Here is a 25,026-nt window from a genome sequence, read left to right on the forward strand (position 1 = left end):
CCATTAATTGGGACTTAAAAGCAATATGAAGCTTGGTGGTAGTTTCTAAATGCGTTTGTCCAGGAAGAGGGACAGGATGTTTTTAGAGAAAGAAATTCTGATCTTGAGCTGACTCTTTTCCTGACAAAGAATGTTAGGTTTCTGGATATTTTGTATACTTGACTACTACAAAGAAGAATAATTAATCATGAATGCTGAAGAATATTTTAAATAAACTTCTTATAGTTCTAAAAAAGAAACTGGATCTGAAATGGACGTCTTCTGAGGGAAAGGTTCAGCAGCCAGGGCTGTCTCCCTTACCATTGCAAAAAGCAACTGTGAAAGATGTTGCATGTACTCAGAGCTGTACCATGACACTGTATATGCTAATAAACTGTATTATATATAGCAAAGTAGTGAGTCTCTAATTATTACACAAACAGTACAAAAACTCAACTACACATTATATGACTCTACAGACTGTGTAACAAATATACTAAGCCACTGCTGGCATTGTAATCAGTACACTGAGTCCCCCCACAACCACCATTTTGAAAATTGCACAAACTGTATAACAAATGTTTTAAGCCATCATATGCATAAGATACAGTGTTGTGGTATAGCTTTGAGTACATGCAACATCTTTGCCAGTTTGAGCCTTATGTGTTTTTGTTTCCCTTACCATTGCTTCAACAATGATTGCTTTACACCTGTTCCATGCTTTCTTATCCACAGACTCATGAAACTGCTAAGCTTTCAACCCCATATCTAAAGGAAACCTGAGCCTGGAGATTCAGATATTCATTAACCACATCATCCCTGGGCTTTGTACCTCTGATAGTGTAGATGCTGGAAGTTTTTTCTGCTTGAGCAGTGTGTTGATGAGGACAGGATAGGGTGGCATCATCATGGTGTTCTAGCCATTGTATAGGGTTGAGAAATTTACTGGAGATGTGGGAGGTGGAGTTTGGAAAGGAACCTCAGCACAGAAAGCCACAGAATCTGCTCTTCAAAGCAGTCATTTTCTCCAGGGGAACTTTAGTGCCTGGAGATCTCCAAGCTCCACCTGGAAGTTGGCAACCCTACCATTGCAAAGTGTCAGTTCTTTGCTGCATGGTCATTATCAGTATGATCAGTTTTCAAGGACATTGTGGGAATGGCTGTTGATATTTCTATGTTAACTTTTGTTTCTAATGAGAATCATGTGCTGTAGACTTTGCTGCTGGTGGTGCACAGATAAATGACTACAGTACGCTGGCATTAACACTACCCCAGTATGGCAGTACCATTAGATCATTGTATGAATGTTGCAGCTCTATCTGTATTATAGATGTTATTTGGGCATAGTCTACATTTTTAGCCCATATGACAGTACAAAACTGGGGGGGACTTATTCCAATGATGCTTTATCATATCAACAGCAGATGAAGTAGGAAAATAGATGCTTTTTAACTTTAAAAGGCAAAGTGTGTGTGTGTGTGTGAGTGAGTAAAGTGCCATCAAGGTCACAGCCCAACTTATGGCAACCCCAACAAGGTGCTTTCAAGGCAAGTGAGAAGCAGAGGTGGTTTGCTAGTTTCTTCTTCTTGTGGGAAGGGCGGGATATAAATTCTAAATAAATAAATAAATTCTTTCTTGGAGATCTCCCATCCTAGTACTAAACAGGGCCGACTGTGCTTAGCTTCTGAGATCTGACAAAATTCAGCTGTACCCAGGACCAGACTTAGACCTAGGCAAGGCTAAGTACTTGCGCCCCTCCCCACACTGATAATCAATTTTCAAAAACATAGCAGACATCAACCCCACAAGTTGGGCTGACCTGCTGCCTTCCCAGGCCAAGCTTCCCTGGTTGAACTTCTGCCTGTGCTGTGGCTGGTAAAGGAGCCCAGGCTGTGCTGGTGGGTGGAGCAGCTATATAGCTCCCCCTTTCTTAAATAGTTGCCACTAGGGGCCTCACTGAGGGCTTGAATCATCACTATGCAATGGCTCCACGACAAGAAGCTTGAAGGCAGCCTGAAGAGGCCCCACTCCTCGCTGCCTGACATACCGCCCCGTGAGCATGCTCACCAGCAGTGTCGGTAGCCATGGTCTGCCCTCATTTCTTTTTTCCATGTGCCATAGGTACAGGTAAAATCACCCGCCCGCCCTTAACCTACTCATTGAGCGTGCACATTAGCGGTGGCTGAAGCCCTGCCAGTGGTCTTCCCAAGCCCTCAGTTTGGTTTTGAACATGCTCTTTAGCAGTTGATGAAGCCTTGCCTTTGCCTTCTATTTACTGTGCCCTGTTGAAAACATCAGCAAGGGAGAATGAAAGTCTCCCTTTATGATATGGTGTGATATGGTAGGAATTGTCTGGAGCCAGTCCTGGCTTGGGAGAAGGACTACACACATTTGCAGTCAAAGGAGGACAATGGGTATCTGATGGAAGGTGCCTGGCTGCTGCAGCTGCTTATTGACGAAACAATCCTTCTGCAGTCTGAGAGGATGGCTGGGAGGAGAGGAGAGGAAACGTCCAGACCCGCCTCATGATTTTCTTTCTTCAGTTCCCCTGCCTGACTTGTGGGGCAGTAAGTCACTCACTATGAGTGACTGAGTGAGTGCTGCTGGCCCTGCAGAAGCTCCAGCCTTCGGTAGGCAAATAAAGCTAGGGATAGCCCAACAGGGGAGGGGAGTCACTTGGCAGTTCTCTTTCTCCAGTTCAGCTGTGGCCTACTGGCCTCGGTTGCTTCCCTCAAAAGGCAGGAAGTCTCTATCCACTGGTGGAGCTACCTCCCACTTGCGCTGGCTGGCTGGCTGGCTCTTTGTCTTGGCCTCTTTTCCTTTCCCTCTTCCTTCTCTTCCACAGCTGCTGTTTCCATGCAGAAAGGTAGGTGACAGCGCCTCCTTGCTTGCCTCTGCAGACTGCGCCAGAGCTTGGCTCAGCCTTGCTTTTAAAAACTGGAGCGAGTTTGGCAGCCCAGCTGGCCTTGGCTTGGTTGTTGGCTTTTTTCCACGGTGCTCACTGCCTGCCTGGCTTTCTTGCTCCCTTCTTCCCACAAGCCTATGCTGTCCTGCTGCAGGCTGCCTTCCAAAACCTGCTGGGTGGCCAGGCTGACTAGGTCATGCTGGGTGAGTGAAGTGAGCGCTGCTAACCCTGCAGAAGTGCCAACTATGGGGAGGCAAACTGCACCTCTGGACTGCCAGTGCCCTAGGTGACGACCTAATTTGCCTTGTGGATGGCCATCTGGATTCAGCCCCTTAGGAACTGGGTAGAGCATTGCAAGCCATAGCTGGTTGGTTGCAATAGAGCTGGCTGAAATTGAATCCATTGAAGATGGAGGTCCTGTGCCTAGGTTACAGGGGACTGGGATCAGATATCAGGCTCCCATCTTTCAATGAGGCTCCACTAAAGCCCACATCGAGGGTGAAGAGCTTGTGGGTATTCCTGGATGCCTCTCTGACTATGGAGGCTCAGGTTACCACCACTGCCAGATCGTCCTTTTTCCATCTGAAGTGGGTCAGACAGTTGGTCACATATCTCGCCCCCCATGACTTGGCCACAGTGAGCCATGCGATGGTCACTTCCAGGGTAGATTATTGTAACTCTCTCTGCATGGGGCTGCCCTTGACCCTCTTCTGGAAACTCCAGCTGGTGCAGAATGCTGCTGCATGGATGTTGACATCGTTGCCTATACAGGCACAGATCCATCCTGTGCTGTATGAACTGTACTAGCTACCCACTGGGTACCAGATCTGGTTCAAAGTGTTGGTACTTACAATTAAAGCCTTATATGGCCAGGGGACAGCATACCTATGTGACCACCTTTCCCTGTATGAGCCCCATAGGTGTTTACAGTCAGCAACCCAACAACTTCTGGTGATACCCTGCCCCAGAGACGTCCATCTGGCCATGATGAGGGCCAGAGCCTTTTTGGTTCCGGCCCCTGCCTGGTGGAATGAGCTCCCTCTGGAGATCTGGGCCCTGCAGAATCTGCTTCAGTTCCACAGGGCCTGTAAAACAGAGCTCTTTCACCAGGCTTTCAGCTGAGGCAGTGGACATCACTTGTTACTGACCCCGCCCCCCTTCATTCCATCCCAGTGCTTTAAGACCTGCTGGACCTGGACAATAGGCCATGTCTGTGAGGCAGAATTTGCCATTTTAGTACCTATTGTTACTCTGTAGTTTTAGATTTTATATATTTTAAATTGCTTTTTAACTGTTGATTGGTTTAATGATGTAACCTGTCAGAACTGGAACGAACTTCAGACGATTCCAAGACTTGTTGCAAAGTATAGAATCTTTATTAGAGAACTGCAGTGCTAGAGCTACGAGATAACAGTAATGCCGAGCCCGGCATTTGGTTACATTTTATGCCTTCAGCGAAAGTATAATAAAACGATTATTCACACGGGTTACAGACAAGCGTCTCCTTTCCCAGCTTTGTTATCAGGAGGGAGGATGCTCTCCCATCTCGAAGGCCAAACGGCCCGGCTTCAAAGGGCACCTGGGGATGTTGACCAGAGCCTATCTGTTACCCTTCAGTGAGCACAGAGTATTTGGAATATTTACAAGGCACTTGTGTTAATTGCTTAGGCTATATATTCTGGGTTAGGGTTAGGTTACAATATGGAGTCAGTTTGGCTAACAACAGGCAGAGAAAGTTACAAGTTCTGACCCTGAGCCTGTTCTATGGGAAGGGTGGGCTAAAAATCGAATAAAATAAACAAATAAATAAAATCAAGAAACTTCCAGTAATAAAAAGAAATGTTGCTGAAAGGTATCTGTGCTAAATCTAAACCTTCAGAATAAGCAAAAATCACTGTAGGTTAGTTCTACTGAAGAAATTCTTTGCTTTTATTACATTGTCATTATATTTTCCAAGGCACTGAAGTTAGGGAAAATTTGTATTCTGCATGCTTTCCTCCATGATCAAATGGAGATTGGCAGTGGTACCAGAGGAAGATGGGTTGTCGTAATCTGTTTTTGGCCAAACAAAGCTTTTTCATGAACCACAGTTGTTCAAGCAAGAAAAAAAATGCTTTCAGGGTACTTATAATCCTTTGCATAAGATCAAGTTACTTATGTGTAAAAAAAACCCTACTGAAATAGCATTTCCAAAACAACTCTATGCTGCTTTGGTGGTGCACAGAAGAGAGAAGGTGCTTGACTTGACAGATAGCAACATTCTGCCTAATACTATGTTCTTTTCCATTGGTAAAAGATGTGAACTGTTTGTGCTTGTGGCTCTCCATGCTTTTCAGGTGTTTCCAAATGAATGCTTGCCATCAATATTTCCTTTCATGTGCTGATTTTGTTTTGTTTTGATTTAATTTTTTTTCCTTGTTCTTAAATAGTTCTGTTGGCTACAGCTCTGTCTTCATGCTTTTTCTGGCTTTCCTTTAGAAGGTTTACCTTTTCAACAGTGGTGTGCCTCACATCATTCCAATGGCAACCACTGTTTATTTTGAAACGTCTGTAGGTCCCATTGATAAATATGGAAGATGCCACTCCCTGGATCTATGGAAACAAAAAAGGAAAATTCTGTATCCTACTGTGATGGTGATACTGCAATTTATAAACTGAAATGCCTGCTCAAACAATTGCAGTTAGGAGAATAGAAAAACTCAGTTTACTAAAGCCATACAAACCACTTACAGTCAGAACCAATGTGGTATAGTGGTAAGTGCTGGACTGTGAATGGGGTGACTCAAGTCTAAATCCTCATTCACCTGTAAAGTCCATTGGGTGACCTTGGGGGCAGTCATGCTTCCTCAGCCTAACCTACCCTATAAAATAGGGGAAGGGGAAACAATGTGTATTACCCTGAGCACATTGGGTTGATTTCTAATAGACTCAATCTAGTAGATTCAAGAATAAATATGTTGTGGTATATTTATACATGCTAATATATGGGATTATATTACAGATTAAGATTTCATTACCACTTTCTTCTTCTGTGGCATTTATTATCTATCTATAAACATTTTCTTTGTGTTTTGTAATGTTTGTATTTAAAACTAAAAAGAACAAATGTTTTAGACTCTTGCAGCTTTTAAAGTAATTGAGAGATATTGCAAAGGCAGAGATTACATATAATTGCAATTAGGTTGGAGCTGGTGTATAGAGCCACAGGTATGTTATAATTTCAAAATTACAAATAAATAAATAAATAAATAAAATGCTGGGAACTAAGTAGAAGGTGATGAGACTTTAAACAAAATCTTGAACATGTTATCTAGTTTGGAAGCATGGCAAGCATCACAGAGAGGAAGGAAATTATAAACTGGGTTGTCCTTTCAGGTAACTGTTTACTGGATCAACCACGAAAACAGATCTTGGGGCCTGAGGAGCTTCCAGGACAAACATATGATGCCATTCGTCAATGCAAGCTGGCATTTGGGCCTGAATACACAGTGTGTCCTGGAATGGATGTGTGCTCTCGTCTGTGGTGTGCGGTTGTTCGCCAAGGTCAGATGGTGTGTTTGACGAAAAAGCTCCCTGCTGTGGAGGGGACGCCATGTGGAAAAGGAAGGATCTGCCTTCAGGGAAAATGTGTTGATAAAACAAAGAAAAAATACTATTCGGTATGTTGCTCCTTTAAGGATCAAACGATGTTAAATTGTACCTGGTATATTCCTGCTGCTGCCTGTTTTAAAATGGAATTGTAACTTGACAGAAGGATGTGGGGTTAAGGTTTCCCACTCCTATTTATGTTTGATGGTGAAACCCTCATCTGCTCACTTCGATGAATAAAACTTTCTAGACATAGCCATTAAATGTTTTTGTTCTGACTGAAGAGTGTGGCATTTTAAGAACATTTAGGAAGTCCTTTTAAAATTATGGGATCTTTCCTGCAACAAAATGTAGTTGAATGCTATCTGAGGATCACTAGCAAGTAAACAAATAGGTTAGCTGATTAACTGATCCACAGCTGTGCCAAATCATTTGATCATCACCAAAACAGTGCTGAAGCTGGACATGTTCCATATTGCAATAAACTTAGAGCCATTTCTAAGGGTCAAGGGACTACTCTGGAACAGCATTATTGAAATGAGTGCAAGAGAGAAATCTTGGACCACAGCCAAACAATTGGAAGTGCCTTTTGTTTGCATAAGGGCTGGTAGCCTCTTGGCCCAAGGTTGATGGATCCCAGACTTGTTAGCCATTTACAGAAACTGGAATGTCACATTGCTATAACATGCAGCGTTTCATGTTCTGATTTGGTAAAATGAACCAGTTTAAATTGTTCAAATTGAGCAGAGGAGCATTGGAGCAGTTTCTTAAAGATGAGCGATCATGTGCAATGGTTTTCAGTGGTTGCAGACAGCATTGGTATTTCTTATCACTTTATAAATTCCACATTCGACCCAGTGCCTGGTCACCATAAGGACTGTTTACTGCCTTGTATACCATGGGAGGAATAGCTGCTTGCCAGCTGACTGCCTTTCCCCTGATGCTCTTTTTAAAATAGCATGTCCAGGACAGTGGAGATCTATGTGGTACAGAGTACCACTACCAGAAACAAAAGTTATAAGGTATTTATTAAGGAGAAAATTTTCACAAGCATAATTTTAGCACATCACCACACTGAGCAAGGGATTAAAAAATGATTAAAATGCAATTATTCTGTTCCCCTTTCTAGACATGCCATATTAGATGTTAAAATATAGGACAGGCTCCTTAGCTTAGAATGTTATAGATCTGTACAGAGTTACCATTACCTTGCAGCTTCCTCCGCCTGTCCAAGCCAGCACATGGTAATGGCCACCTCCTCTAGACCGCAATTAAGACTTCTGTCTGTTCTTATGGACTCAGCACAAAAAGGTTTCCTCTTAGCATCCAGAAGATTTATCTTCTCTCTACTCCTCACTGCTGATGAGGTCAGGCCAGGTCAAAGAAGCTTTTCCTCAAGATCTCCAGGAGTTCCTTCCTGAAGGCTCTCTAGTATTTAATACTTCCAAATCCCTGTTTCCTGCTGGAAGAGGGGGGGGGGGACTGGCCCCTCCTATTGTCTCTAGCTAGACCTGTTAGCATTTCTTAAAGAGGTAGCTAAGGTGAGCCTGGAAAACCATTAACTGACTTCCTTCTCCCTGTCTGTTCTCTGCCCAGAGACAAAAAAGACTTTTAAAACATAGAGTGAAGGTTTTGCTCATTTCAAAACCTCCAAACAAAAATGCATTTCTTCACAATATGTGACAGTCATAGATATATGTCCATATATTGGTTTACACACATAAAGAATTATCACACTTTACTGTATACACATGTGTAATATGCTCATTTCTACTTTCAAGTGCTTTCTGTGTTGGAATTTTGTAATGTGTGAAGCAGTCTATAAATCCCCATGTTTCCTACTACAAAGAATAGCAGGTTAAAATTTGTGGAATTTTGAGATAATTCAGACCTATGTGCCTAATATGAATTTTGTTAAATAGCATTGGTGATCGACTTTTAAGAAGAACATTAGGTTTATTACAAATTTTGCCTCATAGGCTTTCCTTTGTGCCATTGGATTTCTTGGTAGTTCATCATTTACCACAGAAGAGTATTTAATACCTCTTCTCCCATTTATCATGCTATCTCTTGCCCTCAAAGCAGCTAAGAAATGCAGTTTAATTCAGTAATTGCTCATTCACAAACTGAATATCTCTGGAAAAGCTGGAACTGATAAGAGAAAAGCTAGTTTTAGAAAATCATCACATATGCCAGTAATGTAAACCATCCATATCCAGGGTCATTAATCCCTATCAACAAATGTTAATAAGTTACATGGAAGAGTTTATATTCTGTTATTATTTTCAGTATTCTTAGGCTGTACTCCTAAAAACACTTACCTTAGAGTAAGCCCAGATTAATAAAATGGAATTTACTTACTTCTTAGTAAACATGGATATAATTTTCTGTTGTATACTCATATTTGTATCTTTGTTTGTAGATTGAAAGTACATGGGGTAAGGAATTCAGCTCTGGTAGCTGGATAGGCCCCTTTAAAAAGCCATTCATGTTAGAACTAATGTTAAGTTTACTATAGACTTCTTTTTAATCCTAAACGTAAAGTACTTGATTTGTTGATCCAGTATGCATTTCAGTTATTCAGCCTAGATTGCCATATGCATACCTCATAACTGTTTACTTAGATTGAAATCGGACAAAAATAAAAATACCAACTTACTAAGGGACTAACTGGATTTTTAATTGGGGCCAGGAAGACATATAAATATGAAAATTCTGCTTTTGTTTTTCTTGGGTGGGAGCATTACCACCTCCTGGTGGAATGTGACACTGGTCAATTTCTTGAAACATCTTTCTGGATGTGCTTAATTAAAATTGCATGCCATAGTGTGCCTATTGCTTTCTTCTGCAATCTTATGTTTTCCTTTCAGAGTTATATTTGCTCATTTCGTAGAAGTGCTGCATGTAGGTCTTTCTCAGCAACAAGGGTTAACCTGGATGAAACTCAAGTACTTTCTACCTCTTCAGTTCTGCAGATTGTTATGAAGTAAACAGTTAGCTAATAATGCATAATGCTATGTAACTGCTATGAATTTGAGTCATATTTTTTGTTTTCTGTACCATTATTCTGTATATTTCAGGCTTCGAACCATGGGAATTGGGGATCCTGGGGGCCATGGGGACAATGCTCTCGGACGTGTGGTGGAGGTGTTCAGTTTGCCTATCGTCACTGCAATAACCCAGCACCTCGAAACAATGGACGGTATTGCACAGGAAAACGAGCTATCTATCGCTCATGTAACATCGTGTCCTGTCCAGCCAATGGTATGTTTTCCACAAATCAAGCCAGTATCTTCAACAGGCAGTGCACCATTGTAGTATTTTTACAGTGCTATCTTTGCCTATGCCATTTCTTCTTCTACTGCAGAAGTGATATGGAGGATGTAGCTCTGAATAACTTTTATATCCCGTTAATAACATGAGGGTCTATTCACATGCAAATGGACACCTGAGCTGATGGGCTGAAGCTCCAGAAATGGAAGGCTGCTTTTGTAAGGAATGTTTGCTCATTTTTATACTACTAGCTTAAATAACTATCATAATGATGAACAGGAGATATATATATATATATATATATATATATATATATATATATATATATATATATATATATATATATATATATATATATATATAAAAAATTATTATTAAATTTTATTTGTATCCCACCCTCCCCGCCTAGGCAGGCTCAGGGCGGCTAACAACATTCAAATAAAACATTATACAGTATACAATAATTAAAAACGACATTAAAATTATACAATAGTTAAATACATATCTTAAGACTAATCCAGTTTATATAATTTATACCTTAACAGCAGCAGAGATATTCCGGGCGCTATTTTATCCATTTACATATTTATATAATGGCAAGGATCACTATAGAGTTACTTTGTTGGATCATCAGTTCGGACCATCCTTTGTCAGCAGTCTAGGAAAGCCTGCCTAAAGAGGATGGTCTTGCAGGCACTGCGGAATTGGTCTAGGATCCGCAGGGCCCACACCTCATATATATGAATTTGCATTTTCAAAGACTCCACAAGATGCAATGCAATTTATCTCTGCATGTTGTCTTGTATACAGAGACATATTTGCTGTCTACTGCAAGACTCTTGGTGGTGAAGGTTTGAAGAAAAATCTGAAATCTAAAACAAAAATACACTGGGGATTTTTTAAAAACCCCAAATGATAAAAGGAGCACCTGTAGCTTTAAGAAACAGAAACCTTCAGTGGCTTTTGCTAGGCAACCACAACTTTTCAGGCTGGGGTCAGTCAGCAGTTTTTCTCCAGGCCAGTTTGGCAAGGGATCCTGGAGGATTTTGCCATCTTTTGGGCATGGACCAGGGGTCACTGGGGATGCATGCGTTGTGGGGAGGTATTTGTGATGTTTCCACATTGTGCAGGAGTTGGACTAGATGACCCTGGAGGTCCCTTCCAAATCTATAATCCTGTGACTAAAAAGGGAGGAGGAGAGGGCAGGGTCCTTTCCAGGTCCTCATAGGACCAGTCCTGACTAGGGTTGCCAATTCCAGGTTCAGAAATTCCTGGACAATTTGGAGTGAAATCCAGGGAGGGGAGGGTTTGAGGAGGGGAGGGCGCTCACCATGATATAATACCTGAGAGTCCGCCCTCCAAAGCAGTCACTTTCACCAGGAGGGTAGATCTGTGTTGTCTGGGAAAGTTGTAATTCCAGATCTTCAGATTCCACCTAGAGGTTGGAACCCTAGGTGACTTGATACCACTGGATTTGCCTGATTCATGTTGCAGGCAGAAGCTTTAAGAAGCTCTCTAATGGCTGCAACTACACTCCTTTTCCAACAAGATCTTCTTCGTGGTCTCTGTGCTTCACACTCATGGGGTAGAGCACCTGCGCCAATCCCCGAATCAGTACCTAAAAAGCCCAGGATTTTTTCACACTCGCCACCAATGGGCATGCGCAGGTGTCCCAGTGCGCATGCTCACTGACACCAGCATGAGGATACCACCAGTTCCTTTCTGACCGCTGCGCTGAGAGGATCTCCTTTCGTGTCCCCGGTCGGTAAAGTAATCTTAGATTGCTTTTTTCCTGTTGTATATAGCCCGTTTGTTATTTTCTTAGTGTAGTTAGTTAGTTAGTTGTTAGATAGTTAAGTGTTGTTTTAAAAAAAAAAAGTTTGTTGGACTTGCCCTTCGGTGCTCGGTTTTCCCCCCGTGTTTTCCCCCTCAGAGACTTTCCTGGGTGGGGGTTTTTTTCCTGGGTGTCTATGGAAAGACTTTTTTTTTAAGAGGTGCCACTCCTGTGGGAAGAAGATTGCCCCCCCCCCCGATGGCCATTCCCTCTGTCTCCTCTGTCTGGGCGAGGGACATCGCGTCGATTCTTGCACACACTGTCTGCAAGCAAACTTGTAAGAATCGAGCGGCGAGGCTTTCAGCGGCTTTGGTCGACTCGGCACTTCGTCCTCAAAAGATGGCATCGGGCCCATCGGTACCGATGGGTGAGGCCACGACCCCGACGGTCACATCGGCTGAGACTTCGCCGATCAGGACCGAGATGCCGGTCGAGCGCGGGCATTCCACGAAACGGCCTTCTGAAGGGTCAGTGGACATCCCGGCTAAGAGGCGTCGGGATGACTCCGGGACCCGATCATCCGCGCCAAAGAAGGTGAAATCGAAGGAGAAGCGGAAGAAGAGACCATTCCGCACCCCTTCGCATGATTCTTCGACATCAACAGCTCCATCGAGGAAGATCTTGGCGTCCCCACGTTGTAGCCCTTCGGTGTCAAGAGGCAGTGATTCACAGCTGCACCTATCGGCATCAGAGCAAGAGATCGACCTGACTCAGCGCTCCCACTCTTCAGGGTCCAGCCATCGCAGTGAGAACGACTCAGTCTCGGAGGTGGAGGTGGAGGCGTCGATGGAGCCTTCGGCACCGATGGATCAGGCGAGCGGCCGGAGAGAGCTGGAACTGACTACAGTAGTTCGTCACTTCCCACTGCTTCCACCGTGGGAGCAGTGCCAATGGCCTCCTTATGCTTATCCCTACCCACCGTACCAATGGTACCCTCCTCACAAGTTCGCAGACTGGGACCAGCAGTCCGAGGCATCCAATATGTCCAGGCTGTCTCAACAATCCAGATGGCGTCCTTCAGCATCGATGTCTGTCCTGCCTGACAGACGCGGCGTGGTGGTGAAGGAAGTCTAACCTTGGTCGTCAGTGTCAATCCAGTTGCCCGTCAGAGAGTCAACTCCGGTGCTCTCAGAACATTCTCTACGCAGAGAGTCTTCATCGTCAGACTCCGAGGTTGGTACCGACGATCCGGACCAGGCTTTGGAACCTTCACCAGTGTCTCATACGACTGAGGATCTTGCCATCTCACCATCAGAGGATCTGAAATCATATGGGGACCTGGTGAAGGGGATGGCACTCTCCCTCTAGCTTCCAGTGAAACAGCCGCAACCCGTTGTAGACGATAATGTGTTGGACATCATGCAGCAGGATACGTCTACAGTGGTTGCCCTGCCGGTGACGAAGGTCATCCTACAGGCAGTGAAGGAGCCCTGGGCGAAGCCTGCTTCTACACCCATGTCATCGAGAAGGTTGGACCATATGGACCGTGTCCAAGAGTCCGGGGCTGAGTTCCTCTTTACACACCCAAAACCAAATTCAGTGGTCGTTTCCTCCTTGTCGAAGGCCTGCAAGATACACTCCTCTCCACCAGACAAGGAGGGAAAGAAGCTGGATAACGTCGGGAGGAAGTTCTACTCTGCTGGGGTACTGGGAGTAAAGGTATCTAACTATGCCACGTGCTTGGCTAGATACCAATACTCAGTGTGGGAACAACTAACCCCCCTCCTGTCTTCCCTGAGTGAGGAGAAGAGGTCGGCTGCAAAGAAGTTGCAGAAGGAAGGCTTTGCTGTAGCCAAACAACAACTGGCTGCAGCAAAGCATATGGACCATCACTTCTGCCATCTGCCTCCGCCGCCACTCCTGGCTCAGATCCACGGCTCTCCAGCAGGACACCAGGGCCTTCGTTGAAGATTTGCCCTTCGAGGGCGAAGGCCTGTTCAGCTCCACCATCGACAATGTGCTCCAGGAAATGGATAAAAATATAAAAACTTCCAGGAACCTGGGCGTACCGGCATCTTCCAGAGCTGCAAGACAGAAACAGTGGCACAAACCATGGGCAAAGAAGCCATACCAAAAGTTCTCCCTGGAACAGCAGTGGAGACCTCGCTCTGCTCAACCTGAGAGTAGCTCCCCATACAGGGGGAACAACAGAAACCGTTATGCTTCAGCACAGACCACCGGCAAGTCCAAGGGCACTCGCCCTCAAAAGCAAGGCCTTTGACTTTCTGGCTGCATGCGTCACCGTCCCCTCTTCCACTTCGTCTGTCCGCCTTCGCCCATTCCTGTCGGCCTGGGAGTCCATCACTAGGGGCGCTTTCCATCGTAGCGGAAGGCTACAAAATAGATTTTGCTCAGATTCTGAACCAATCTGTGGTAATTAGCACTCCCCCTTCCCCACCTCTGCTGGTGGAGGTGAGCAACCTCTTACAGAAACAAGCCATAGAGAGGATCCCGATGGAGGCCAGGACGAGAGGCTTCTACTCTCGTTACTTCCTGGTTCCCAAGCGGGACGGGGGTCTCAGACCAATCATGGATCTTCAGAATCTGAACAAATTTATTTTGTACCAGAAGTTCAGAATGTCCACTCTGCAAACAATTCTGCCCCTCATCAACCAAGGGGATTAGATGGCAACGCTGGACCTCAAGGATGCATACTTCCACGTCAGCATCCATCCTGCGTTCAGACGTTTCCTTCGGTTTGCAGTAGGTTCTCAGCACTTCCAGTTCAAGGCTCTTCCGTTCGGTCTGTCCACTGCACCTCGGGTGTTCATGAAGATGATAAGCATTGTGGCTGCCCATCTCCGGCTTCAAGGGATAGTCGTCTTTCCATACATCGACGACTGGCTCCTTGTGACGGAGTCGAAAGAGAGTTTGTCCTCCCACATTGCCATCACTCTTCGTCTTCTCGACACCTTGGGTCTGCAGGTCAATTTGGAGAAATCACACCTTACTCCATCAAGGACAGTTCAGTTCATAGGGGCTTTGCTGGATACGAACCTTCATCGCGCGTTTTTGCCTCAGCAGAGAGCGATGGACATTATCAACCTTGTTGAACTTCTGCAGAGTCGAAAGTGGGGCACGGTGCAGCAGCTGCAGCGGATGCTGGGGCTGATGGCGGTGACTACAAGCGTGCTGCTCTTTGCGAAGCTGAGGATAAGAAGCCTACAGCTTTAGCTTCTTTGTCAGTTTCGCCCGTTAAGGGACTCACCTCGAAAGAGGTTTGTAATTCCACCTGTGGACTGTGTTCCTTATGCTGCAATTTGCATGGAAACTGGACTGTTGCTGCTGGAAACTCGCGCCTGGTTTCTGACCTTTAAGTTTTGGCTGCGCCTTTTATTTAACTCTGATCAGAATTCTTTCACCTTTTTGATGCTGATGGACCATCATGCATCAAAATGGTTGACCCTGATCCAAAAGAAAATTACATCCATAGGAATTTCCTTGGATGCATTCTATCTACCCTCTGCTTCTGCGGTATTTCAATCCATCAAACGTAGACTACTAGATATCTAGCTGCAACGTCTGACTGAGGCAGCTCGGAAATCTTGCTCCCCGAGTCACCTGGGTTTATCCTAGATTCCTGGGCTTCTAGCTCCCTATTTCCACTTTTTAACTGATCCTCACCAAAGAAGAGCACTCATGCTGGCTAGATTCAATGCATTACCATCGGCCATCCTTTTCGGAAAATACCACAGAATCCCCCACAATCTTAGACGATGCCCTTGTAGCCAAGGAGTCATCAAAATGGTCCCTCATGTTCTTCTGGACTGCTCTTTCTATAGCAGTCCTCGAGCAAGATACCTAGATGCACTGGTCTCCAGCCATCAAGGCCTTTCTGACAGTGCCAAGGTCCGCTTTTTACTCCACGGGAAACACAATTTTGTCACTACTCATGTTGCTTGCTTTTTACAGGTTGCAATCCAAATCAGAGAGGCTTTTATTCATGCATAGCCCACAGCTAGTTTATTTCATTTAACTTTTGCTGGCTTTTAAGATTTTATTATATTCTATAGTGTTACTGTTGGTTTTAAACTATACTGAATTCTTACATTAATGCCAATAAAGGTCTAATGAATGAATGAATTCCACCTGTGACACTTCAAACACTGCAATGGTGGAAGTCAAAGGACAACATTTGTCAGGGAGCTCCCTTCCATTTACCTGCACCAACTGTGACTATCACAACAGATGCGTCTTTATGGGGTTGGGGGGCCCACATGGACGATCTGTGTGTGGGGGGTCCTTGGCCTTTGAAATTGACTCACTGCCACATAAATTACTTGGAACTGCTGGCAGTTCACTTTGCTCTTTGGTCTTTCCGCCTCATGGTGGCGGGGAAGATTGTTGCTCTGCTAACAGACAATACCACTGCCCTGTGTTACATCAACAGACAGGGAGGGACAGTCTCTCGACGGCTTTGTGCGCTGGCGCTGGATCTGTGGTCAGAGTGCCTGGACCACGACATCTTTGTGAAGGTAGCACATCTCCCAGTGGTCCTCAACTTGTAAGCAGACTCCCTCAGCAGGGGTGCGGCTTCCCCGCACGAGTGGGAGTTACAGTGGCGCTTTCTTCAACCCGTGTTTCAGTTCTGGGGGTATCCTCAGGTGGATGTCTTTGCCACAGCTGAAAACCGGAAGTGTCCTCTGTTTTTCTCCAGAGGGGGCTCAGATCCAGAGTCATTGGGAGACAGTCTGCTGTTCCTGTGGGAAGGTCAGTTCCTTTATCTGTTCCTACCTCTGCCACTACTGACGAGGGTGGTCAACAAGATCACAAGAGAGAGAGACCATGCTGTATCCTGGTGACTCTCTGGTGGCCTCGCCAGAACTGGTTCCCGATCATGCTCCAACTGGCGAGGGGGGTCTTCTACCAATTTCCAGTGGAACTGGACCTTCTGTCAGCTCAGGACGGTCATGTACTCCATCACAACGTGCCCCACCTGAAGCTGACAGAGTGGTTCATCGACCCTGTGAGTTCTCTAGAAGAGTCCAACATGTTTTCTTGAACAGCAGGAAACTTTCTACTCGCGCTTCCTGTGATAGGAAGTGGCGGAGGTTTCTGCAGTTCTTAGTTGATCCCTCAGTTTCACCCCAAAGGGTGCAACTGTCGGTAATTTTTGAGTTTTTGTTATCTCTGGTGGATGCTGGCCTTGTTTTTTCTTCCATTAAGGCTTATTTGGCAGCAATTTCTGCGTTCCATGAACCAGTTGAGGGGCACTCTGTTTTTGCACACCCTCATTCTAAGAGGTTTTTGAAGGGTTTCCTTAGGCTTCATCCTCCATCGAGATCACCCCCACAGTTGTGGGATTTGACTTTAGTGTTGGACAGGCTGACTCAACGTCCTTTTGAGCTGATGGCCACATGTTCGTTACAGCTTCTATCTTGGAAGACTGCTTTTTTGGTAGCCATCACATCAGCACGCCATGCAGGGGAGCTCACGGCTATGCGTTGTGACTACCCATATCTAGTTTTTCAGGAGGCTGGAGTGTCATTAGCTCCTGATAGTTCTTTTCTCGCCAAGGTGGTTTCTCAGTTCCACCTCAACTACGAAGTTTGGTTGCCCACTTTTCATCCTACACCTTCCTCGGATGAGGAACGTAGGTTGCATGCTCTAGATGTGAAGCGTGCTTTATTGTTTTATTTAAGTCGCTCCAAGAGTTTTCGTAAGGACCAGCAGCTTTTTGTTTCTTATGCTGCTCCTAAGTTAGGTTCCAGGATCTCGTCTCAGCGGCTTTCGAAATGGCTCACTGAGACTATTAAACTGTGTTATTTGTTGGCTAAGAAGCTGTTACCTGGGCCTATTCGCGGACACTCTACAAGAGCGATGGTGACGTCGGTGGCATTCCTGAAAGGCGTTTCCCTGATGGATGTTTGCAAGGCTGCCACCTGGTCCTCTCCACATGTCTTTATGAAGCACTACGTGCTGGACATGCATGCTCAACAGAGGACTCGTCTCGGAGCTGCGGTGCTGCAAGCTGTTTCTTCTGGTTGACCGTCTTCCTGCCTGCAGATATGTCTTGCTTGCTAATCTCCCATGAGTGTGAAGCACAGAGACCACTAAGAATATAGACAGGTTGATTACCTGTAACTGTAGATCTTCGAGTGGTCATCTGTGCATTCACACTACCCGCCCTCCTTCCCCACTGCTGACAGTCTCCCTCCAGTAGGGGCTTCCAGTGGTCAGGAAGGAACTGGCGGAATCCTTGCGCTAGAGCCAGCGAGCATGCGCCCTGGATGCCTGCGCATGCCCGTTGGTGCCGAGCGTGAAAAAATCCTGGGCTTTATAGATACCGATTCGGGGATTGGCGCAGGTGCTCTATTCCATGAGTGTGAATGCACAGATGACCACTTGGAGATCTACAGTTACAGGTAAGCAACCTGTCTTTCCACCTTATAAGTGACCAAATGCGGTGTGAGAATCCAGGCAAAGTAACAAACAATTTTATTAAAGAGGAATAATGACAGCTGTAATTTAAATACTTTGTAGGATAAAGAAAACAGTAAAAGTAGGTAAGTAAACAAATAAAAGAACCCTGATGTGCCTATCTAGGTAATCCCTAGATGTCTCTCCGTGTCTGCCTTTAAGCTTACACCCCTTCCTGGATGAGGGACCTCTCCATCTGTAGCGGCCTTTTCACATAGGGTTGCCAAGTCCCCAGCATTATCTGGCAGGGGACATCCATGCACATGCAAAGCCGCATGCACAATGCAATAACATCACCTGGAAACGACGTCATCATGCCAGCGATGTCGCTCACAGCTGCTCTAGGCATTTCCGGGAAAACTCTAGGCATTTCCCAGACACTCTAGCCATTTGGGAGAGCAAATGTGGGCCAGCAGGTTGGAAACCTCCCAGGCGGGAGAACCCCTGCCCAAACCGGGGGGTTGGTAGTCCTATTTCCACAGCTCTGCTCCTTAAATAGGGTTGCCAGGTATGACACAGGAAATATTTGGGGACTTTGGGGGTAGAGCCAGGAGCAAGGTTGTGACAAGCATGATCAAACTTTGAAGGGAGTTCTGGCCATCACATTTAAAGGGACCATGCTCCTTTTAATGCCTTCTCTTCATTAGAAATAATGGCGGATGGGGGCGCCTTCTTTGGGGGCTCATAGAATTAGACCTCCTGGTCCAGTCTGTTTGAAACCGGGGTGTGTGTTTTGAGTAGAGGCACAATACGCTATGTTGAAAATCTGGTGCCTCTACCTCAAAAAACAGCCCCAAGTCCCAGATACCCACTATACCCTATGGGAACCAGTCTCCATAGGATATAATGGAATGAATAGCAGACATTCAGCACCCCCTCACACACTTTCTGATAATCCTGAAGTGGGGAGAGGGCCTCCAAACCAGGGATCCCCTGCTCCTAACTGGGGTTTGGCAACCCTATTAAGGAGTGAATAACCTCCCACTTTGGCCAAGGCCTTTTATTCCTTCTCCTCAGGCACCACCTACTACTACTGTACTGGTGCAAGTTTTCTTTTCAGATCCCCTGCTAATCAATCACAGGGTCCAAAGGGAACCTGGAAAATGTAGGCCCTATAGCTATAATACAGGCTTCCCTGGAGCCTATAAGCCTCCATAGAGCCTGTAGGCCACACTAGGTCTAAGATCATGACAACTCGGCTTGTCCTAACTGCTTGCTACTGTTCAACAGTAGGCATCCTATGAAAGTCAGTGTGGTGTAATGGTTAGAGAGTCAGAGTCTGGGAGTGCTGGGTTCAAATTTCCATCTTGCTGTGGATCTGGCCGTTTTCGCACTCACCTTAATCAGCAGCGACGACCCTAATCACCGCGCAGGATCTGTGCGGATTTCGCACTAATTGCCGCGGAGCACCCAGAAGAGCCGGAAAGTCCCGGCGCTTTTGCAGCGCAAACGGAAACCGCCAAAAACCAGTTTCCGTTTGTGCCGCAAAAGCGCCGGGACTTTCCGGCTCTTCTGGGTGCTCCACGGCAATTAGTGCGAAATCCACGCAGATCCTGCGCGGTGAAGAGGGTCGTCACTGCTGATTAAGGTGAGTGCGAAAATGACCTGTGTGATTTTGGGCCAGGCACATGTTTTCAGCCTGACCTACTGCATAGATAGGCCTCAGTTGTGGCTGGAGCTCTCCAGAGAAGTGCTCTAGAAGCTCTAAGCCCAATCTCTTCATTCTGTCCAATGGGCCCATAGGCTAGAATGGAGAGATTGGGACACAGGCACAATGCCAGAGAAGGGTTTTAAACTTTAAACCCCTTCTCTGGGGTTGCGCCTCAGCTGTGGCCTGATCTCTCCATGGTCCCATAGGATAGAATAGAGAGATTGGGCCACCACTGCAATGCGACCCCAGAGGAGGGATTTAAAGTTTACAACCCCTTCTCTAGTATCATGCCTGTGGCCGTCCTCTCCATTCTGTCCTAATTGACCCATAGGATAGAATGAAGAGATCTCTCCCTGATCTTTCCTTCCCCAGCCATCCCTGGCAGGCTGGTTAGGGAAGTGAAGAGAGATTGGGGATACCTCTCCCCGCAGGCTCAGCTTTCAACTGGGCAGCACACCAGAGCCTGTAGAACAGCTGATCATGCGGGGAGAGATACCCCCTCAGGACTGGCTGCTTTGCCGGCATAACTCATTTGCATAAATGAGTTATGTTAATAGATTCTGGCACATCTTGTTTTACAAAATGACCCCTGCTCATAGGATTGTTGTGATGATTTAAAAAAAGAGGACAATAATGTAAGATGCTTTGGTCTCCACTGTTGAGAAAGGTGCAATATGAATTAATAAATAACAAACACAGCTGAAGATGGGAATCATATAAAGGGCAGATTGGTGAGTGGTTGAGAAAGAGAATGAGCCAGAGAAAGGACAGGATATGGGGGTTGTCTTATGGAGGAAAAGGAGAAATAATGTGGGGAGGGGGATAACGATAAAGTGAAATGCCCCCCACAAGTCCTTGAATGCTCCCTACCACCCAAGTGGGCCCAGGCCAGTGGCTGGCAGCACATAACTAGGCCATAGGTTTCCTAGGCAGAGGCTGTCTGGGGGGAGCTGTACGGGGGCAAATAAAGATAGGTTGGCTGCTGGGTGGGAAAGAGATAAGGAAGCAGGAAGAGAGACTTTCTGGGATGGGAAAAAGGAAATAGTGGAGGAGGGAAAATGATATGCCTCCCACAAGTTGTTGCCAGTTCCCACTTGTTAATTTATGAGGGAGTCAGTAAAAGGATTCTGACTTCTTGATAATATAGTTTTGATCATATCTGGTATTTTGTTATCCAGTAACAAAATAACAACACTGCCAAAGTGAAATTGCATAGATGTGTATATATATCCAGTACTAAAGTTCAGCTTCAGCTGTAGTACTATGAATAGTAATATGTGTCACTGAAGATTGCTTGAAGTGAAAAGCTAGGTGAACGCTGATCTGCTTACAAGGAAAATTCACATTAATATAATATAGCTGCAGTTCATTGACCAGCCCTTTGCAATTCTGACAGACTTTGCTATCACACAAGCAATCACACAACCATAAGCAATTCAATGTAAGCAGACCATTAGTTGAGCGTTTGTGCTATCATGAAGGCAGAGAGCAATTTCTGGCACAAGAATGCTGAGAACAGCTCCTGTGTTTGTGATGGGCTTGGCCTTTGATCCTAAAAGTGGATTCTATTAATTAAACTATGTGATGGCGATATTAAATAGGAGGGGGAAATAACTTGATCATTTCAGTAACATAGTGAAGCTGCCTTGATAAGTGGCACAAGGTCCACAGGTGAGTTACCATGAGGTTGCAGTGTGGATCATCTTTGGATGAGGGGCTGGAGTTTTTTTGTAATTCTTGTTGTTTGACTGGTTATAACCTATAGCCTTGCATTGCCTATCTCATGACATGACATCTCTTCACATTCTGGGCACAGTTTACATGTATGTTACAATGACAATATTCTTCAGTGGATAGTAATGAAGGAATAATTATTTTCCAGCTAAAGCTTTCCGCCAGGAACAATGTGAAGCAAGAAATGGCTACCAGTCAGATGCAAAAGGTGTCAAAACCTTTGTTGAATGGGTTCCCAAGTACGCTGGAGTGCTTCCAGGAGATGTTTGCAAACTGACCTGCCGAGCCAAAGGAACTGGCTATTACGTCGTTTTCTCTCAAAAGGTAACAGCTTGTTTTTTCAGCTATATAAGTACTTTAGGCATAGTATTTTCGGACTTCTGGCCACCTTCATCTGGGCATTCTTAGTGTTAACATGTCAGTAGGAGGGGGAATGATGAAGACAAGATGTACTAGTTTTTCCTCCATGGGAAAATGTGTTCCCTAACCTACTAGTGGCTTGTATCTTTAATTAGATGTTGTTTATCTTCTTGAACTTCCCATGAACTATTGTTTGACTACCACTACTATGCATTTTGTTCCTCTGAAAAAGATTTCCTTCTTATGTTTCATCAAGAGCCACATGCAAAACATAGGCTGTACTTTTAGGACAATATTTGTGTCCAAACTTAATCAAGAGCAAATACCCATTCCAACTAAAACACACACACGCACACCTTTTTAAATTAGAGGAACTGTAATAGTTATAAATGCATCATGAGTCTAATTTGCAGTCTGAGACTGATGAGGTCTTTGCTACTGGCGTAGTTTTGTCTGTCTCTAGCAAAATGTCACCACTATGCTATGACACAGTATTAAATGGAGAAGAATTACAACAGCCCACTTTCATGTAAATCAATAAGCATGTTTACTAATTTATTGATTTTGTTTATTTACATAATTTATACCCTACCTTTCTGTCTTCATTAGGACCACCAAGATGGCTAACTGATTAAAAACAAATATAATATAAACACATTTAAAAAACTGTTAAAACCACACAATGTGACAGCAATCCTGATTCTGTGAATTTAGGCAGAACTTAGGGGAGGGGGGAGGTATGAACTTAGGGGGGTATTTGTGAGTTTTCTGTGTTGTGCAGAGGATTGGACTAGATGACCCTGGAGGGACCTTCCAACTCTATGATTCTATGAAACAAAAACACATACAATACAATAAAATACATATACATTAAAATGACAGTTAAGGCAGGAAGGTGGTATTATTGAGAAAACACCAAACAAAACAAAGTCTTCACCTGCTAATAGAAGACAGCAGCAGAAAGGGATAGATGAGTTTCCAGAGAGTTCCGGAGTTTCAGTGCCATTGACTGAGGAGACCCTCTTCAGTTTGCCACCCATCAAATCTCAGAAGGTAGCAGAGGCACCTGAAGCAAGGCCTCAGATGATGACCACAGAGGTCACGTAAGCTCATAAAGTAGGTGGTGGTCCTTCAGGTATGCTGGTCCCAAGCCAGGTAGGGCTTTAAAGGTCAGCACCATTGCCTGGAATTGCATCCAGAAACAGATTGTTAGCCAGTCCTACAAACCACTCAAGTCAACATCCCAAGTGTAGCATTCTGCAGCAGTTGAAATTTGTAAGCACTTTTCAAAGGCAGCCCCACACAGAACACATTGCAGTAATCTAATCTAATCTAGATGTAACCAGGGCATGCACCTCAGTGACAGACTTTTGCTGCCCAGAAAGGGCTGCAAATGGCTAACCAGCTAAAGCTAGTAAAAGGCTTTACCAGCCACAGATTTCAGCTGCTTATCCAGCAGTAGACGTGTGTTCAAGAGCACCCCAAGACTACAGACCTGTTTCTTCAAAGAGAGTACAACTCCATCCAAAATGGGTGACTCAATACATCCTGGGTCAATCTTTCTGCTCACCAGTGGCACTTCAATCTCATCGGGATTATGCTTCAGTTTATTAATGTGCATCTACTCCAAAACTGTCTCCAGGTACCAATTTAGGGTTTCTGCAGCCTCCCACAGATTGGCCAGAAGATAGAGCTGATTGTGATCCACATATTAGTGACAGCCCAGCCATGATCTCTAGATGACCTCACCCTGTGGTTTCATGTATATTTTTGAAAAAAATATTGGTCAAGGTGGAGCCTTGCAGAACCCCACTGGTCAAAGGCTAAGGAGGTGAACAGAAATTCTCCAGCGCTACCTTCTGAAACCGACTTTCCAAATAGGTTCTAACAGGGGTTGTTTTGTAGGAAAATAGGTGGTGGAGCTCGTTAGCATAACTCGTTAGCATATGCCACCACCCCGCAGCCAAAAGCAACCTGATGCAAGAAAGGAGAGCCCCAGGCTTGCTCGCCTGGGCCGCTCCCTCCCCCCCAGTCAAAAAGTCAGCAAGCCACCTACCACCCAAAATCACATAAGAAGTTGAGAAAGGGTGGTGCGGGCTTCTCTAGAAGTTAATGAGGGCTGCTGAGGGCGTGGCAAAGCCCCTGGTGGCTGGCTGGCTGCTCGCTCTCCTAATCCAGGGATTGTTATGCAGCTGCACCTACTATTCAATGGACAAGGTAGGTGGGGAGGAAAAGGGGGAACCCTCAGAAAAGTTCGGGAGCTGTGCTCCTGTGAGCTCCTGCTGAATCTGAGGCCTGGGTTCTAAACCCCTGTAAAACAGAGCCTCCCAGCTCCAATCTGGAAAGGCAGCCCAGAAGGAAACCATGATTAAAGTTATCGAGAGTTGCTGAGAGGCAGGGTTGGATCTAGTGGGAGGGAAGAGGGAGTGTTTTGTCCCAGGTGCCACTGGGGGGGAACCAAATTGAGCGCCCCCCCAAAGCAGAAGGGGGGGGGAAGAAAGATCAGCTACATTTGCCGTGAAGGCAAAAGCAGCCCTGTGGCTTCCCCTCCTCATTTAAACATCTGGTGGGGACTTTCTCTCTGCCTTTGCACCCCTGGGGTGCAAAGGCAAGGAGAGGATCTCTTCCCCCTTCCCCCAATGCCTCTCAGAGTCTCCCAAGAGGCACCCGGGCAGTGGGAGCTTTCTCCCTCTCTTTGCATTCCTGGGGTGCAAAGAGATACTCCTACAACAGATTGCAAAGTCTCCAAAAGAAGGGATACAGTGGTCATGGGAGATTTCAGTTACCCATACATCTGTTGGAAGTCCAACTCTGCTAAAAATGAAAAGTCAAATAGATTCCTGACTTGTCTTGCTGACAATTACCTTTTCCAGAAAGTGAAGAAGGAAACAAGGGGATCTGCTCTCTTGGATTTGATTCTCACCAACTAGGAAGAATTGATTGAAGAAGTGGAAATAGTGGGTACCCTGGGCAGTAGTAACCATGTAATTTTGGAATTTACAGTCTTAGGGAAGGGAAAAGCTATACGTAGTCAGACTTATAGGTTGGACTTCAGAAAGGCAAACTTCAATAAACTTAGAACTATGCTGGGTAAAATCCCATGGTCAGAAATACTTAGAAAGAAGGAGGTTCGGGAGGGGTGGGAGTTTCTTAAAAGCAAAATACTGAAAGCGCAATCACAGATAATTCCTTTGAGGAAAAAAATGGAAAAAACCTAAAGAAGCTGAGTTGGCTCCATAAACAGCTCACTAAAGACTTGAGAAATAAAAAAGACTCCTTTAG

The 25,026-nt window shown here is 45.2% G+C and overlaps 1 protein-coding gene across 1 annotated transcript in view; it reads left to right on the forward strand.

Moving 5' to 3' along the window:
• ADAMTS5 (ADAM metallopeptidase with thrombospondin type 1 motif 5) overlaps positions 1 to 25,026 on the forward strand; it is a 128,098-nt gene that overhangs the window by 88,526 nt on the left and 14,546 nt on the right. The window contains exons 4-6 of the mRNA XM_060234374.1: positions 6,260 to 6,543; positions 9,553 to 9,736; positions 21,533 to 21,708. Of these exons, the coding sequence (XP_060090357.1) occupies positions 6,260 to 6,543; positions 9,553 to 9,736; positions 21,533 to 21,708 (644 nt within the window). The remainder of the gene's footprint in view (positions 1 to 6,259; positions 6,544 to 9,552; positions 9,737 to 21,532; positions 21,709 to 25,026) is intronic.

The sequence above is a fragment of the Heteronotia binoei genome, chromosome 3, assembly GCF_032191835.1.
Source record: "Heteronotia binoei isolate CCM8104 ecotype False Entrance Well chromosome 3, APGP_CSIRO_Hbin_v1, whole genome shotgun sequence".
In the NCBI taxonomy this organism is placed as follows: domain Eukaryota; kingdom Metazoa; phylum Chordata; class Lepidosauria; order Squamata; family Gekkonidae; genus Heteronotia; species Heteronotia binoei.